The sequence below is a fragment of the Citrus sinensis genome, chromosome 7, assembly GCF_022201045.2.
Source record: "Citrus sinensis cultivar Valencia sweet orange chromosome 7, DVS_A1.0, whole genome shotgun sequence".
Taxonomy (NCBI): Eukaryota; Viridiplantae; Streptophyta; class Magnoliopsida; order Sapindales; family Rutaceae; genus Citrus; species Citrus sinensis.
Genome location: NC_068562.1, coordinates 19,586,638 through 19,603,526, shown reverse-complemented (window position 1 = coordinate 19,603,526; position 16,889 = coordinate 19,586,638). Strand labels below are relative to the sequence as shown.

The following is a 16,889-nucleotide window of genomic DNA, read 5'->3' as shown; positions in this document are numbered from 1 at the left end:
AAAAATCCGCAAATCCGAAAAAAATATAAAAAAATATTTATTTAATAAAACAATTAAACTTATAAATATGATATTATATTTACTAATAAATAAATAAGTTAAAATATAATTACATTTACACCATATTATGTCTTATCCGATAATAATATATTGGAGGGAAATTATCATTCGTATACCTTATAGTTGCTCTGTTATAAAAAATATTATAACATTTTGAGGGTGTATCAATTGTCTACCTTAAATTGACAAAATGTATCTGTCGTCCATCAAATCATTACTTACCGTTTAAATAGGATGATGCCAAAAGGGTAATTTGGTCTTTTCATATGATACAAGTGATAATTTAAGGGTATACACGTGATAATAAAAAGAATTTAAGGATATATAAGTGATCATTTTCCTTTACTTTAATTTAAGTTTCAAGGGTAAAATCATCAATTCGCTACAATTTCGTTAACTTTCAAACGGCAACTTATAGTTTGGTGGGCGGCAGATAGTTTTTTGTCAATTTAGGGTGGACGATTGATATACCCTCAAAGTGTTATAGTATTTTTTATAACAAAGCAACTATAGGGTATACAAATGATAATTTCTCTATATTGGATTGATGTCCAATTCACAAAATTCTATCCGCGAACGCCCCTATTATTTTGCTTCAATGTCAGGATCGCGATCGTGTCAATGTTTGGATAATAGTGCATTGAGGTTCGCCTGGATGAGTTAACAATAACATAGAGCGAGCGAACAACGGGCCAGGACAAGTGCACATCGATTGGCTCTGTAGGGATACCCCAAGAGTAGTGGTTTTTGTTGTTGAGGTTTTGTGCTTTGTGGTTTTTATGTTGATTGGTCACATTATGTAGTTAGCATTGTGTTGTCTTGCATTGAATTTTTTCTTCGTTTGAAAGAGAGTTTCACTTATGTTAGCTGAGGTGGGTGCTTCTAGCTTGTCCTATGAAATTCGTCCATTGCTTAACTAGTGTTAATAAGTGAAATCTTTTCTTTCCTTCTGATTATTAGAATTTGTAGTATCTGTGGTTATGTTATTGTGCTTTGCTGTTAAAAATCATCCTATCTTAGGCTTGAATCTTAATTTATCTTGTATATTGTACCTAAACTAAATGTGGTTGTGTTATTAACCATTATTAATCCTTTCAATGAAGTTCCTTTAAAATAAAATAAAAAAATAAAAACTTTACTTAAATAACTTACATTTAAAAAGAGTGGGATTATTAGCACCCCTCTAAATACCTCTTAAAACCCCTTTAATTATTTTATAATTTTAACCTTTATTAAAATTACACAATAGGACAATTTCTAATTAAACCCTCACTTAAAAGTCAAATAATTTTTTCCCTTAAAAAATCTAACATTTTAGAAATTAAAAAGATATTTTTCCTCTAATTTTCGGGTAATGAATTTGAAACAAGATCCTCTCCTGATGAGGTATACAAACCTTTTAAAGATCTTTTACTATCTGTCTTTTATAGTGTATGAATAAAATTTAACTTTTTCTATTTTTTTATTTATTAACAACCAAACAGCAATTAAATGATTTGCTCAAAACATGATCACATTAGCAGAGAATCCTGATCCAACAAATTTATCATTAGGTGACTGGAACACAGAGAAGAAAACCTGTTATTTTTTTCTTTTAAATGGAAGAAACTCCGTTGTTAAAATGAGGTTCAATAATAAAAGTAAATAAAAATTAGAAAATATGATTTACACTAATGAGTTTTGATTAAAAATGTTTTTATCATTGATAAAGGTGTTGAAAGAATTTTATAATTTTTTAAAATATTTTAATGGAGTTAATAAAAGAAAGGGGTGTTAACAGATATTTTGAGGTCTGCCAATACTCCCACTCTCATTTGAAAAACTATACCAAATAGAACCATACCAAATAGAACCCAAGTCTTGCCCCGGTAATAAACTTTTTAAATCTTCGATTCGATCTCACACGGGTCATTCCAACAACCGATTTCGTTAAATTAAAAAAAAAAAGAGTCAAAAATTTAAAACCCTTTCCTTCCCTCCAAGCAATAGCAGTTATGAAACAATCATCTGTAATCTTGTAAACCCTCCTAGTCGTCCTATACAAACCAAGAGCCCCCCGAAAAGCATTCATCTAACGTTCCGAGAAAGAAATGACAAAGCGGATTCAATCAGATTTCCCATCTTACTTCTCAAGCGAGAAACAGTATTCTTCAATGTTTCACTACATGATTCGTAGAGAAAAGCCTCTTCATGTTGCAGCTGTTGAAGCTGCTTTTCCAAGTACCTATTAAGGCTAGCCTCTGCAATATTGATGAGACTCAGAGATGCATTTGTGTGCATAAACTTTGTAATGAGAAATCCAGCCAATATCTGCTGATCTGCCTTCACAAGTTCTGATATAAAACGGGGGAAAAGAATTCTTCTAAAAAGATGCAAGTCTGTTTCACTGTTTCCACACTCGTCTCTTCCTCCCTTTGCAAGTCTTGAGAACTGGGTTTCTTGAAGTTGGCGAGAGAGATTTCCAACTAAGAAACAAAAATAAGAGAAGACAGTGCCATAAGAAGACTTAGTGATGATAGTTGATACAATGCCAGATGACAAAACGAGCAATAAGAACTCATGGTCCCTGCCGATTGTGTCGGAGATGCCTCCTTGTTTCAGTTTTTCTTCGACTGCATTTAGAGACTCCAGTTGCACCCCTTTATAGGGCAATAGCAAGACCATCTTTAAAGCCAAAAAACAATCCATCCCCAGCGCAATTTTGTTCAAGCTTCTGACATCATCTTCATCAAGTAAAATTCCATTAGATTTTGACAAGGATCGATCAATCATTCTCAACACATCTCTAATTCGGGACATTGTTATAAATTTTTTGAAAATCTCCATCCAACATATATGCAAAGGATGGACAGCAAGGGAAATATCTTTCTGTTCTTTCTCAGGCGGTTCTACTTCCTGAAAGCTTTCCCATCCCTCATCCCAATCATCAGTGTTCCAGGTGTTTTCAGGATCGGATGCTGCTACAGAGGTTACTTCATCTCTAATTATAAAAAGTCCTTCCCACTCTTCTAAAATGGCTACCAAAACATCAAAATGAGGATCTTTACTAGCAGCTCCACACAACTTCAAGAAGCAAGAAACAGCTGCCTCAACATTATTCAGATCGTCAGGGGTAATTTCTATGCTGGGAGAGATCGCTGCCACAAGCTGAGTTGATTTAAGGGCAACTAAGGTATTTGTAAACCTGCTACAAGTATCCATTTGCTCTGAGGACCCCTGAATGGCGGAAGCTTCACTCTTTTTACTAGAATTGAGAAACTCATCCCACCCTTCCCATGGCAGAACATTCGATTGTAGATCAGAAGAGAAACCCTTGATGTTTCCACCACTGATGAATTGCATAAGCTCCAGAGTATAAACTCGAATATGGCTTGGTAACTGCAAGTTCTCAGAAAATTTGACCATTCTCTCCCAAACTACATGCCTGATCCTCTTCAGCTCATCCAAATCCCCATCAAGTTTACTTAGAGAAGACAACAAATGATACAAATTATGGTGGTCATGGGATCCACTGACAAGATTTTGTAAGATGGGTTCCAATACATCTAAATATAGATGGGGAAGATCCTGGAATTTTGAATCAACGGTCGTTGAACTACACTCTGATACTGCTTTTGAAAATAATTCCGAAATAGCTACAAAGCCGCAACCTGAAAATACCATAGCTCTGCAGACGATTAAAATTTCATCACCAAAGCTGCCTATTAAACAATAATTAACATAGCTGATAATGGTGCTCCAACCCTGACTTGGAGAGATGCTGTCTTCCATCACCAACTTTGTCAAAACCTTTAAAACAACCATCAAGCACTCAGGATTGAACCCGAGATCTTCCACTGGAATCTTACTGGACCCAATTTCCTGCATTTCTTCAGTCACTCTTGTCCAAAAGTTCATTAGTAAGATGAGGCAGTCCTGCCATGTAGAATTATCTGGTATACTCACATATGAACCATAAAAGGGTATAATCACATTTAAGTACCGCTTCAGTATATCCAAAGCATCTGAAGGTGCCAAAAGTTTAATATACATGCTGCAACAATCATAGGACTGCTCAAGTTGATTAATAAAGCCCTGGAAGTTTTCAGGGCTTTTAACCTTAGAATCTATTATGGCTGTACTCTCCAAATTTGTTAACAAACTCAGTACATGATATTTGTAAACATCCTGCCACGATATGAGACCTTCAGGCACTGATTCAGTATAGATACTAACCAGAGTTTGCACCATTTTTGCCAAGGCTTCCAAGCTAGAGTCACTTATGTAAGCATATACTTCACTGCTGAAACCCTGCAAATTCAAACCACCCAAATCTGCAATGTTTTTAAAGTTGAGGTTCTTAACAAAGGATATTCTTCTGCACTCCTGCTCAAAGACAGCGTAAGTATGAGCTAACCCCAATGTGGATGCACCCGCTGGAACAGAGTGTAACTGTGGTAAAGATTCTTTGGCTGCCTCCAACCGTGAGTAGCAGTCAGAGAGGAGGCCATATATGAAGGCAAGACGGTGCTTGTTGCACCCATCAACTGCAGGGTATACAATGAAGGATAGAGTTTTGATTGTTTCTGAAGCATGACCAAGTATTTCTTCTTTGACTTCTGAGATCTCAACATTTATATCATCATTAGTCCAAACCTCAGAAACAAGGATAGAACTCAAACAGTGCTGTAAGACCTACAAAAAATAAAAAACAAACGAATCATCTACTGGGTGAAATGGACATTCATATATTTTCTATTTTTACAAGTTCATGGTGCATTCCACCTTACACACCTTAGTGCGTTTCAAGCCATACGTCTCAGCCAGTTTCAAGACATTATTCAGAATGTGCTTCTTCTCCAGCTTTACTGATTCAATCAAAGAGGAAATAACATTCTCAATGTAGTCCATGTCACCAGACAAAAAGCGTGCAGTTTCAACTCCTGGAATAATTTGCTCTAACACTCTGGAACGATCTGCCATGCACTTTTTTTCTTCTAATTTCTGTTTCCATTCTCGCCAGAATGTGGAATGTACTTTGTCAATTTTGTTTAATTCACCTAAACTCAAGAAGTAACCCAAAAACAAATGAATACAGCATTACTAGTAACTTATAATGTCTATCAAAAATCAATCAATCAATAAATAAATAAATTATAATGACTTATGCTTTTCAGAGGTTCAGAGGATGTCATGTAATTCTAGAATTTTAAGAAAAGAAATAAAGCCATTCACCGGAACTAAACGGTGTGAGCTTCTCTTTAAATTTCCTCCATAACAGCTCCCTCCTCTGAGAAGGACTCTCACATTCAACTCCAGAGTTGTGTAATGAACTATAAGTCAATCCCACATTCATCATGCTACAAATTTCATGGTAGTTTTCCCTTATTCTCAGCTGCTCTTCGATCACTTCTACCCCATTAAAAGCATCCACAAGATTCAACAGAAAGGACAAGCCCATAATGTCGTCGTGTTCAGAAGCTGGTGGTTCTATAATTGATTTTGCCAGAGAGGCAATCAAATCATCTCTGGGAGTAAAGCCATTCCTTGCTAACCAGGATAGCATAGTGATCATGGATTGTGTTCTTACACTTACATACTGCTTACCAGGAATTAAGCCACGTGTCGTTTTCTTGCCATATTCTGGTTTCCTACTTAATTCAAGTAACCATGGAAGCTGTAAGGCTGCAAAGGACAAAATTTTACCATTTTCTGTCAAAAGCGACTCCCAGTTGATCCCATAGTCAATAGGCAAGTTTTTTGCTACTATGGAGAGTGTACTTTTTATGTTATCGAGATGAACTTCTTGATCATTACTGCTGATCCCTTCAACCAGTTCAGAGCAATCTTTTAGGTCAAGTATCCCTTGAACACTGTAGCCTGGAAGTGAGATAACTGAGGACCCTTGAACTGAGAATTTGGGAGAATTTGTTCCTGTCAACATCATCAGAGTGTCACACTGGCTTTGCATGTCTAGCTCCTTCCATGCATGCAACAGCTCCCCTATTGATTCTGGATCACAATGGCTCAACGCAAAACCTAGTAACTGCTTCCGAGAGTTTATATCCATATTTTCAAGGGCAGGACCCCTTGCTATTGCAGCACATAAGTCCCAGATGAGACCATGTCCCTTTTTTGCCAACACAAGGCAGAGATCAAATGCCAATTGCAGATCACCAGCAACAGCAGCTTCTCGAGCAATAGCTTCCTCAACGGCTGATATATCTTCTGGGGAGCTCAATCCAAGAAGTTTGGCAACCTCAATGAGTTCATCAACATGTAGATAAGCTCCACCTGGACTTGTGATTGCCATTTTAATAACCTCCATTGGATCTTTTATCTGTCTGAACTGCATAGGTAGAAGTGTCACACCAAGGTTAACGAGTTTAACAGTAATTGCATCAATAATGTCAGCCTCCGCTCTAACATTTCTGCTGCTTGGTAACAAATTCAGACATTCCTTAGCCTTCCAAATCTGCAACAAATTGGCACAACAGCAAAAGGAAGTTACATCAAAATATTGAAATGAAAGAAATCTATTGAGTAAACTGATTTTGATCTCATGACGCATTTAACTTATATTGCCGCAGCATGAACTCAGCAATAATCATTAGTTGAAATGAATTGAATAACTTGATGAGGACTCTGAATAATATGCATGACATGGGTTTTAAAATTTTCAAGGAATAGGGAAAAAACACTTGTGCAAATGCAAAATATTTAGAGACTAATATGTGTATAGTGGATCTAACAGCTAAATGAGACACAAAAGTTAATTTCAAATAAGTCAAAAAGAACACAAATTACAGTTAAATCGTGAAGTTGCTCTGGGATATCCTAAGCAATCTCCATATTTACCTCTGCGCAAGAAAGACTAGAAGCTGAGAAAAAATACTCCCTCGCAGCTTGGATAACAAGATTTTCTGCCTTATCCGGTGCTAAAGCAACTGAACTTGTACCCTTTAAATAATTCCATGCAAGAGAAAACTTCCCAGCTTTCAGTAGTCCTCTGCAGAATTCCGTTAACATATATTCTAGGTCAAGAAAAGGAAAAGCCTTCTCTTGCAGACACTGCATATCATGCCACATGTTTGCCCAGTCATTATCAGATCGTCCAGGCTGCCGTCGAACAAATTTTGACAGTATGAGACGAAGAGTTTGTTTTACACCTTTTCCATCTGAATGGGCCTCTAGAAAAAAGCTGATTGGTTTTGGGACCTGAAAGCAAACAAGTACTATTAAAATCTAAAATATTGATTACATTCAAGTTTATGCAAAATCACTAGTCATAGAACACAGTAGTTATCATCCATCACACTATCAAATGGCATTAATTATAAATGAAAGAAAATTAGTAATGAAATCCAAAAGTTATCTGCATAATGACCAAATAGTTTGACAATGCATATATTTCATTAAGCTTTACACATGTATTTGAAGCGGAAAAAAGAAGGTAGACTGGTACCTCACAAATGGTCAATATAATATTGACCACCAAAGCATCCAATATATAATGCACCCATCACATAGTGAACTAATTGAATGATGTAGTCATGATTTGGTATTGCATGTATTGGTGGCTTTAATTTATTGGCCATTTGTGAGGCACAATTCTAATTTTTCTTAATATAAATACATGTGTGAAAGCTTAATGAAATATAAAACACTTTAAGTATTCCATTTCTTCTCCATTTTACTTTCTGCTTGAGTTCTCTGTTTGCTTACATTTTTCATTTTCATTATATAATACTTTATTTAATAATCGTTCAAAAACAACGTGCTAAAGAGCAATGATTAAAAAGGTCATGCATCTAGTTTCTAGGGGAAACGTATCAACAACCTCATGCTTTGTGAGCAAAGTGGAAAGAAAGAGAGAGGCTATCTACAATAAAAACAAACAACACTTTTATACCATAATTTTTAACAACATACTAGAGATTCCATATGAAAAGAAAGGAAAACAACTCTTGTAAAAGTGCAGGATGTAAGAGAGGTCAGAATTTCCAGGAATGAGCACCATTGAGACAAACAGAAGATTCAGTCAATTCAGTCAAGAGAAGAAAATCCTTGACAGACAACAGATAAATTGCTCGACTCCAAACTTCTACAATTTTCTTCCAGAAGACATAAGCATGGGATTTCATGATATCAAACTCCTAAAAACTATGTAGTGTGGTTGCCAAACAGCCAAAATTCCTCCATGACCAAGTTAAAAAATGGCCAACTGAACCCAAACAAAGAACATACTGAAAACTACTGATGTGTACTACAGGGAAGTAGAAACAGTAAAATTAACATCATTCTCAACTGCAACCATAGAAGAAGCAGCGGCATTCCAAGTATGAAATCAACCGCACAAATTCACCACCGTTTACCAGGTAACAGAACAGCCTAATCCAAAATAGAGGACTATACTGAGTGGTCCAAGTATCCAGTACAGATGAAAAGAAACATGCGCCAATATGCCCGCAGAGGACATATTGGCTTCCATGATTAGAAAGTTATTGAAAGAATCAATGTTTTGCCAACATTTTTTAATTAGTAGAAGAGGGGAGAAACAAATATGAGAACTTTGTTTCACGTCCCCGGGAACTAATTTACTGACAGCATTAGTTGCCGATTTCCTCTATGTACAAAACTAAACCCTAATGGCACAGGTTGGCCCAATCCAAAATAGAGGACTAAACTGATTGGTCCAAGTATCCCTTACAGATGAAAGAAACACGCACCAATATGCCCGCAGAGGACATATGGGGTTCCATGATTAGAAAGTTATTGAAAGAATCAACATTTTACCAACATTTTTTAATGAGTAGGAGAGAGAAAAAAAATATAATAACTTTGTTTCATGCCCCAAGGAACTAATTTACTGACAGCATTAGTTGCCGATTTCCTCTATGTACAAAACTACCATGATTTCTAAAGATCAAGCATATGAGAACGATACATGATTAGCACTCATCAGCACTATTAAAAATCAAAAGCATTGGAAAATAGGAGAATACCTGATAAAATGCCAGAAGTCTCCCAGCTTCAACATGGCCCACCGCCATCTTGAGTCTTTTCTCAAGGCCATCGTTACATACTTCAGTATCTGCAAATTTGAAGATCTCTATTATGCTTAATAACAAGATGTTCCAATGTACAAAAGAACATGACATTTAGTTACATAATATGCATAAATGGCTATACAAGATCTACTATTCCTTAAATGATCCCACATTGTCCAATACCAACTTTAGGACATCATCTAAATCAGGGACTAAGCTGCAGCCCCCTTACTTCTCCTTGGTATCTACAGTATCATTACTAGAAATTGAAATGCCTTCCAAATCCAACATTCATCTAGTGCAAGGAAGTACTTAATCATCATTTAGACAATTATTGGCATCAGCCAAAGAACATGAAGTTAGTGAAAATCCAGAGCATTTTATCTAGAAGTTAATGAAAAATGAGAAGACTTAAGTCCCAATAGTTCGTAGAGAATGTAAGCAGTGATTCATCCTAAATTATACTGCAGTGTGACATATAGACGGACATGAGACTAAAGCTTGACATACAGATGAACACGACACCAAGTCATATCTACAAAAATCTGGAAAATAATAGACTCTCATCTGTCCTATTTTAAAGCTTAAAGCAACACTTGCCTTGCTTTTGTGGAAGCTTTGACAATATGGCAGCCATGGTACTCCACTTATCTGTAGCTGTGCATAAATAAATGCATTGCAGAGCACAATCAATAGCTTCACTCTCGTCCCTGAAAAATCCTTTACTTTGGAACTCTGTACACCCTTCCTCAATGACCAATAAACATATTTCTACTTTATTCTCTAAAGCAATCTTCTTCAGCCATCTAACCAAAAATGACTCATCCTTCTCATGATCTGCAGAAGATTGATCGACCATAACATGCTCTTGACCAACTGATGTCAGATAATGAGATCTACTTTGCATAAATGGAATTGCCTTATCTCGTAGCCTTTTGATCACATTTTCCTCTTTGACTCCCTTGAGCATTGCATTAAATTTTTCATAATCAGATAGTTGTTCCCAGGCAGTAAGACTCATACTGAAGCTTATTTCGCCATCAGTCTCATCAGAATAAATGAGTTGGTACAAGTATGATGTATCCTCGTGGAACTGTTGCAACTCAGTTAGACCCTTGCGACAAGCAAAGTCAATCAAGCAGAGGCAGTTGTCCAGCTGCCCACTATAGCAATCAATATCTCTAGCTCTACTCTTGTACCATATTGCAAGTTCATTAATTGATGGCCAGAGAGATCTCAGGGACCGTCTGACAATGGGCTCAGTTCTAATCTGGTCACTGATCTCATGATTCTCAGGCAGTCTTCTTATAAACCTTACCATCTTGTCACATTCAACCCAATCTTCTTCTCTCATAGCAACAGTCATAGGAGGAGACCTTCCAGGAAGAAGCTGTGTATATGTTTGAACAGGAACAGTCTCAGGAATAGCAGCTAAGATTTGCAACACAGAAGAAGCTAGCGAATAAGGATGACGCTTGAACAGGAGATTTAAGGCCCCTATTTTTCCACTTTCAGCGAGATTTACTCCTGCTTCATGAATAGGCATAATACGGAATTTGCTGTATTCCTGCACAGAAAACCTGCACAAGACTATGTCAATAAGATGTCAGTCAGTAGAAACCATCCAGTGAACGATATACATAAAATTCCAGTAGTATGTGTCAAATAAAAGAAAGCACATCTCTATTCAACACTAATGTGATATGCTAACAGGTATTACAGCATCAAATCAGCAATGGCAACTTACACAAGGACAATATTTAATAAATCCTTAACATTTGTCAAAGGGGAAGGCGTTGGGAGGGGGGGGGGGGGGCATACAAACCAAAACATATAAAATGAGAAAAGATCATAAAGGAGAGATGACGATGAAAGTGGATTTAAAAGACTTAGCAATACTGGTAAACACAAGAGCTAGGTAAAGAAACAGGAATAGCTACATGAAATTATTACAAACAACCCCCCCCCCCCCCCCCCAAACAAAGAAAAAAATGGCAACAGGTCTAGCTTAAACCCAGTGTGCAAACCAAAAGTGCTAGAAAGCCTTTAAAGAAAGTATCCCTGGTATCAATTGTACCACTTTAGAAATGACAACAGTGTGTATAAATAAATTGATTCGCCAGAACACCAAATTATGATAATCTAATACAGGTAATCTTCATAATCATATAATTAACACAGGTAGTCTTCATTATGTACACGTGTAAATCCAAATTTTTACGAACTCATCCTCAACCTTCTGCAAAGCACTCCACAGTGACCTTGTGTCAAAAAGATGAATTAGAAAAAGGGATTTTTTTTTGGGGGGGGCAGGGGGGGGTTCGTTGTGCTTGGTAGAAGTAACATCGACCTCAAGCCGGCAATCATACATTGGATTATTAAATATGGAATTTAACTATTTATGATAAATAAAAAATTATAGTGTAGGACAGCATAATACCTGCCCATGTTTATCCCAAGATACGTCTCCAGCCTGTCTCCAAACTGTAACAACTGAAGTCTAGCAATACGGTAATCCCAAATTTGGCTATATTCATCATCTTCTGTTTCAGAGAACTTATACTGATTGGTTAGGTGTAGCCCATGTGCAAGTAAAGCCTTTGCAGAATCTTCTGTTCGTCCAACTTTATCCACACATTCAGAAAGTATGAAAGCTTGGTCCTTAATCTTTGACAAAAACATATTTATCTCATCTGTTCCCTGACTAGAATTCAACCACTGCGATTTTAAAACTTCATCAGTATCCAACCCATGATAATTAGCAAAGTCAATAGCAGTTTGATAGTTGCGGTTGCTGATTAAAATGTTATACATTTCAGGAACAGATCTCTCTGAAAACGATATTAAGCTCCAGTACAACATAGTATTGCCAGATCGATTAAATCTTTCTTCAATGAGCTGCACTGTATGATTTGAGTACACTGTTTCTCTGTCATAATTGGATACATTGAATCTCTCTTCAACTGACTTACTCTCTAGAAGAAAAACATGACCTCGAAGTTTCTGTGCTGTTCCCAAAACAAGCATGGAATAAACAGGATCAGTCTCTTTAACTTTTAAACCACTAAGGACATCAATCATTGTAATGATGCTACTCTTTCTTGCAAGAATAAGTATGTTATCAGACCACCAAGCAAAATCTGTTATATCACTAATAGGTTTTGTCCTTCCATCAAATAAACTATCAGCCACTTGTAAGTCAAATCTCTCTCCACAAGCAAATTTTGACAAGGAAAAGTTATCTTTGTCCATCTCAAAAATGTACAAGCATCCATTCGTATCAGAAGTAGCAACAAATTTCCCCTGTGGTGAAATTAGCACCTTTGGATGTGCTAGCTGCACCTCATGACCTTTTGGTTCGCAATATAACCCTTCAATCTGGGTAGTATACAATTGTTCCAGTTCTAAATTGTGACATCTACGCCAAAGAGAAATGCAACAGGGCCCTGGATTTATAAATTTAAAAAAAAGTTAAAGAAAAAATGATAAAAAGATATTGGCAAGTCTAATAACAAGATAAAAGGCCTTTCATTTCCTAAAAAGCAACTGAGGATTGATGATACAATCTTAAGAATAATTGACCACAAATGTTAAATGTCGTAGACCCCCAGCCCCATACATAGAACATAAAAGTTCATGTTTTCATATAGACCATGCACAAAGAAGTTTAGGACCCGCCAGAGCTTTCAGAATACCCGGACACGAGTTGATGAAACACAGTTATAAGCAAAAATGAAAATCATAGCTATTGGTGGAAAATATCTGTCACTGAAAATGGGAAAAAACATTCTGTAAAGTCCATCTGATCATTCTGTTTCTTTCCATGCTGATGTCAATGCCTTATCAGTTGCAAACCAGGTTTACAAAGGTTCAATTAATTGGAATGTTTTATATGGCAAAAGGAAAATAAATGATATGAAACTATACCAGAATTCCCGCTAGAGGTTAGCGAACTAGTGTCAGTATTACTGACAACAGACAACAAAGAAAGTTCCGGATGATAGTCAGTGCAGATAACATTCTGAGGAAACTGCCTCCTCAAAGTCAATCCACTACTTGAAGCACTTGCAGAGGAAATAGAGGCACTTGGATCCTGGCTGATTTCAATTTGATGAAGGAATCCATCTGATGTAAAAACAGTGAAGCTACACCTGAAAACAAGTTCTACAAATTGAGCAGCACTTTTCAATATGGCTTCAAAGAATTCAGAGAAAAAGAATGTAACTTGAGTAAGAAAAACCCGAGGAACTTTGAAAACTTCAATCACTAACTCAAGATTATTAAAATACATCTTTGACAACATTAAACATCCTTCTGTGCCAAGCTCAATGCTGCTAAACAGAGGACAGGGGCCAGAAGGAACACTTACAAGCAAGATCTCTGTACGTCAGTTTCATCTTGTGCAATCAAACCAATTATTGGCAAAGACACTTTCAAATGCTTATTCGTGAATCTTGTTATCTCTTCACCGTTTGCTTTAAAAAAGTAGACTGTGTGAGTATCATCAACGATTCCAAGCACATCGTGAGATTCTGACCAAGCTCCATAAATTGAAGCACCAAGCCCGGTACCTGGAAAGAGGAGTAAAAGGCAATCACAACTTAAAAAATGGAAGAATGTTCTGGAAGGATTCATAAAACTTGAGGAAAAGTAATTTCTATTCATCCAAAAAATTAGTCCATCTCACAATTCATACTCCAACCATTAACCATCCATATTATCCAACTTGCAATAACAAACTTCCAGAAAATGACTTTTACAGGGCTATATTACTGGTCACAATGGTCCCATAAAAAAACAATTTCTTTCTTATTGTCTGCTATAATCGACATTAGTGTAAATGTTTGTTCACGTTTCAACTTTTTAAATGGTCTCATCAGAAAATAACAAAGCATCAACTACAAGGAAAATTTTTGAAACCTACTTGAGGGCAAATTCAATTTTAAAGGGAAAACTTAAGAGTGAAAAGAAAAAAAACAGAACAAGAACTGACAGCTTAATTTTGTATTTGAAAATCAATCTTACCATCCTTGTGAAAAACGAATTCCTAGGTTCTGTTGGTTAACAAACAAAAATCTGGTGCCAATCACGAAAATACTTTAATATATAGAGCAATTAAATCTTACAGTTAAAAATGCCACATGGCTCCTGGTAGTCATCATCCTTCTGCAAAATTGTAACTTGATTGACAGCAGCCACAGCCACACGTTCACCTCTTGGGGAAATAAACAAGGACACCTGCTTCTTAGTTTTCCTTGGTTGCCTATACATGCTCCATTTCTCTCTAAGTTTGCTTACACCTTCATTATGTAACGGAAGTTAAAAAAAAGGAAATCATGAAGATGTGATTACAACCAAACAATTTCAAAAGAGCAAGAACATCCCAAAACTACCTTCCAAAGCTATCACAGGGCACCAAGTAAGAAATTGCTGGATAGCTTATAGTGACTAGAAACACAACCAATACCTCTTCCCATATACAAAACTAGAAAAGAATGAACAATGTGAAAATGATTAGGTTACTACGTAAATGCTTTTCCTTTAACCCATCAGGTTATGTTATTATTTCCCAAGTAAAGAGTACAGTCTAGAAATCTAACTCTTCAGCCATACTTCATATTGCAAGCCCCTTCAGCAATGGTTTGGGTAAGCTTTAAAATAGTATTAAAGAAAAGGAAATTATATCAGTGACGCCATTATATTAACACAACAAATTTTGTTGGCCCTAAAGGATGATTAATATTACTCATATGATACATAAAAGGAGATAGAAAATACTGAAATAAAAAGAAATAGACAAAAACTCAGGTGTTACAGAAACAAACTGGAAAAACTGAAATACCTGGAACTGAAAGACGTGATAGGATACTGCCTTTAACTCCTTCATTTACCTGTATTCAACAAATAATTAAGAAAACTTACTATGAAAATAATCAATGATGAAAACAAACAAAAGGATTAAATGAGTGAAATAAAGGAAATGCAATAAATTCAAGGTGAGACCTGTTGGGTTAATTGAGGAGGGTAGTTCAAAGTGTACGGCCTGGACGCGTGATGACGAGTCTCATAAAGGACTTGTCCTACAATGTCATCCATTTGATCTTTCTTCTAAAATCTCCACTCTCAGAAACAGTGAGAGCTGAAACATGCCGTTTGGTCAGTTGGACAAAATAATAATTTGGCAGAATAATTATAAAAAATTCACAATCCTCCCTTGATAAAAGAGCCAAATAACTCATAACCCATATGTTTTTACTAACAAGGACAACAGACAAGATGATGAATTATCAAAACCTTTACCATAATGGCAATAGTGTAAATTACACAAAGTAAATAGCTTCTAACGAGTCTACTGCTTGACTCGTTATGTAACTCAATGAAGTCAAACTCAAAACTCACATTATCAAAAATAGCTAGCAATAATCAATCAATACTATATATGTACCGTCGGCATTTTACCAAACACTTTCCTATCATCATATAAATAATAGCTTGTTGCACCATGCACAAAAAGATATTGTTTAATCATGTCTCTTCATTTTAAGTTCATTTTTCTTTCTTTTGTTTTATCTACTCTATTTCTCAAACTAAATTGTTTAAAAAGTTAAAAAAAAAAAAGAAATTACCAAGAGCAGCAATTTTCACAGAATCAGATCTTGCACCTCATCAAAAACAGAGACGCCAAAATGTTTCTACATCAACTGCTATGTGGCACAATTCCGTTTCAGCATCGTGGTCCGGGTGGTTCTCAATTGAATTCTGTGCAAAATGTTAAAAAAAAAATTGAAAGAGATTTGGATTCAGGAGAAAATTAGCACTATTGTGCTTGATTGAGATGTTGTTTTAATTTTTGTTTTTTCTTTTTCAGAATTTTATATAAATGGCAGTAACAAAGCAAAATAATTTTAAGGCATGTTTGGTAGCGAGATAAAAAGCTTTGGGTTGAATTATTTAAAACAAATTATATTTGATCCCATGTTTGAAGAGTCAAAAAACCTTAGAATTGCTTATCTTCGAAGTAGGGGTGGACGTCTGTTCTGCTTAATGGTAGGTAACGGATCGGAGTAATGGTTCAGCAATTAAAGCTGGGGAATCTCCTCTCTCCAACAATAAATATATATTTTTTTTCACCATTTTTATTGAATGCACAGAACACAATCACACACACTCAATTCTGTGAAGAAAAACTAAACATAAAAAATTTATAGCCTTGCACAATTACATTGCAAAAACAGATAATTAAAACAAAAATAAAATCATGTCGCAGCGTGATTTTGATCTATTAATAGAATGCACTCCAATTAAAATTACGAAATGAAACCAAATTAAAGTACCTGCAAGCTGCAATACGCAGTGAGGAGCTTAGAGAGCTCGGTGACCAGTGACCACACAGAGTCAACAACCTTGAAGGAAGCGGCAACTGCAGTGACCAAAACGGAGCCAGAAGGAAGCGGCAGCAGCAGTGGACTTGAAGGAAGCAGCGATGGCTGCTAGATCGTGCAGCCAGAAGCAAGCAAAGACAGTTATTGGAAGGCGGCAGCAAAGCCAGAAGGAATCGGCAGCGGCAACGAAGCCACAAGGAATCGGCAGCGGCAGCGGCAGCGAATCCACAAGGAACCGACAGCGGCAAAGATTTTGTTATCGACAATGGCAGCAAATTCGGCAGATGGGTGTTGGGCATCTGAACCGAAAATAAGATGTGTTATAACTGTGCGTATATATGCGTATGTATGTGTATATAAACATATATTTTAAAATTACAAAAATGTGATATATTTTAAAAGTACAAAAATGTCAATA

General features: G+C 36.2%; 1 protein-coding gene across 4 annotated transcripts; it reads right to left on the bottom strand.

Moving 5' to 3' along the window:
- Positions 1-1,927: 1,927 nt before the first annotated feature.
- On the bottom strand, positions 1,928-16,799 carry LOC102607684 (MAG2-interacting protein 2). 4 transcript variants are annotated; one of them, XM_015526986.3, is made up of 14 exons: positions 16,424-16,799; positions 15,716-15,848; positions 15,093-15,228; positions 14,932-14,980; positions 14,216-14,389; positions 13,459-13,660; positions 13,017-13,240; positions 11,530-12,535; positions 9,690-10,669; positions 9,045-9,133; positions 6,898-7,257; positions 5,275-6,514; positions 4,834-5,099; positions 1,928-4,734 (listed from the first exon to the last, which is right to left on the bottom strand). In XM_015526986.3, exons 3-14 carry the CDS (start codon positions 15,183-15,185, stop codon positions 2,128-2,130), a joined length of 7,290 nt encoding a protein of 2,429 aa, XP_015382472.1. In that variant the 5' UTR covers positions 15,186-15,228; positions 15,716-15,848; positions 16,424-16,799; the 3' UTR covers positions 1,928-2,127. The 4 variants fall into 4 exon arrangements, with proteins under 4 accessions (XP_015382472.1, XP_015382473.1, XP_052300080.1 ...); XM_015526987.3 differs by having other exon boundaries at positions 15,752-15,848; XM_052444120.1 differs by lacking the exon at positions 15,716-15,848 and having other exon boundaries at positions 16,424-16,508; positions 16,546-16,799.
- Between the last annotated feature and the right edge of the window lie 90 nt (positions 16,800-16,889).

Coding starts and splice junctions, on each gene's coding strand:
- LOC102607684 (XM_015526986.3), bottom strand. CDS start 15,185: ATGGATGACATTGTAGGACAAGTCCTTTATGAGACTCGTCATCACGCG. Junction 10,670..11,529: donor CTTGGGATAAACATGGGCAG/GTATTATGCTGT, acceptor AGTCTTGTGCAG/GTTTTCTGTGCAGGAATACA. Junction 5,100..5,274: donor GCTCACACCGTTTAGTTCCG/GTGAATGGCTTT, acceptor TCTTGAGTTTAG/GTGAATTAAACAAAATTGAC.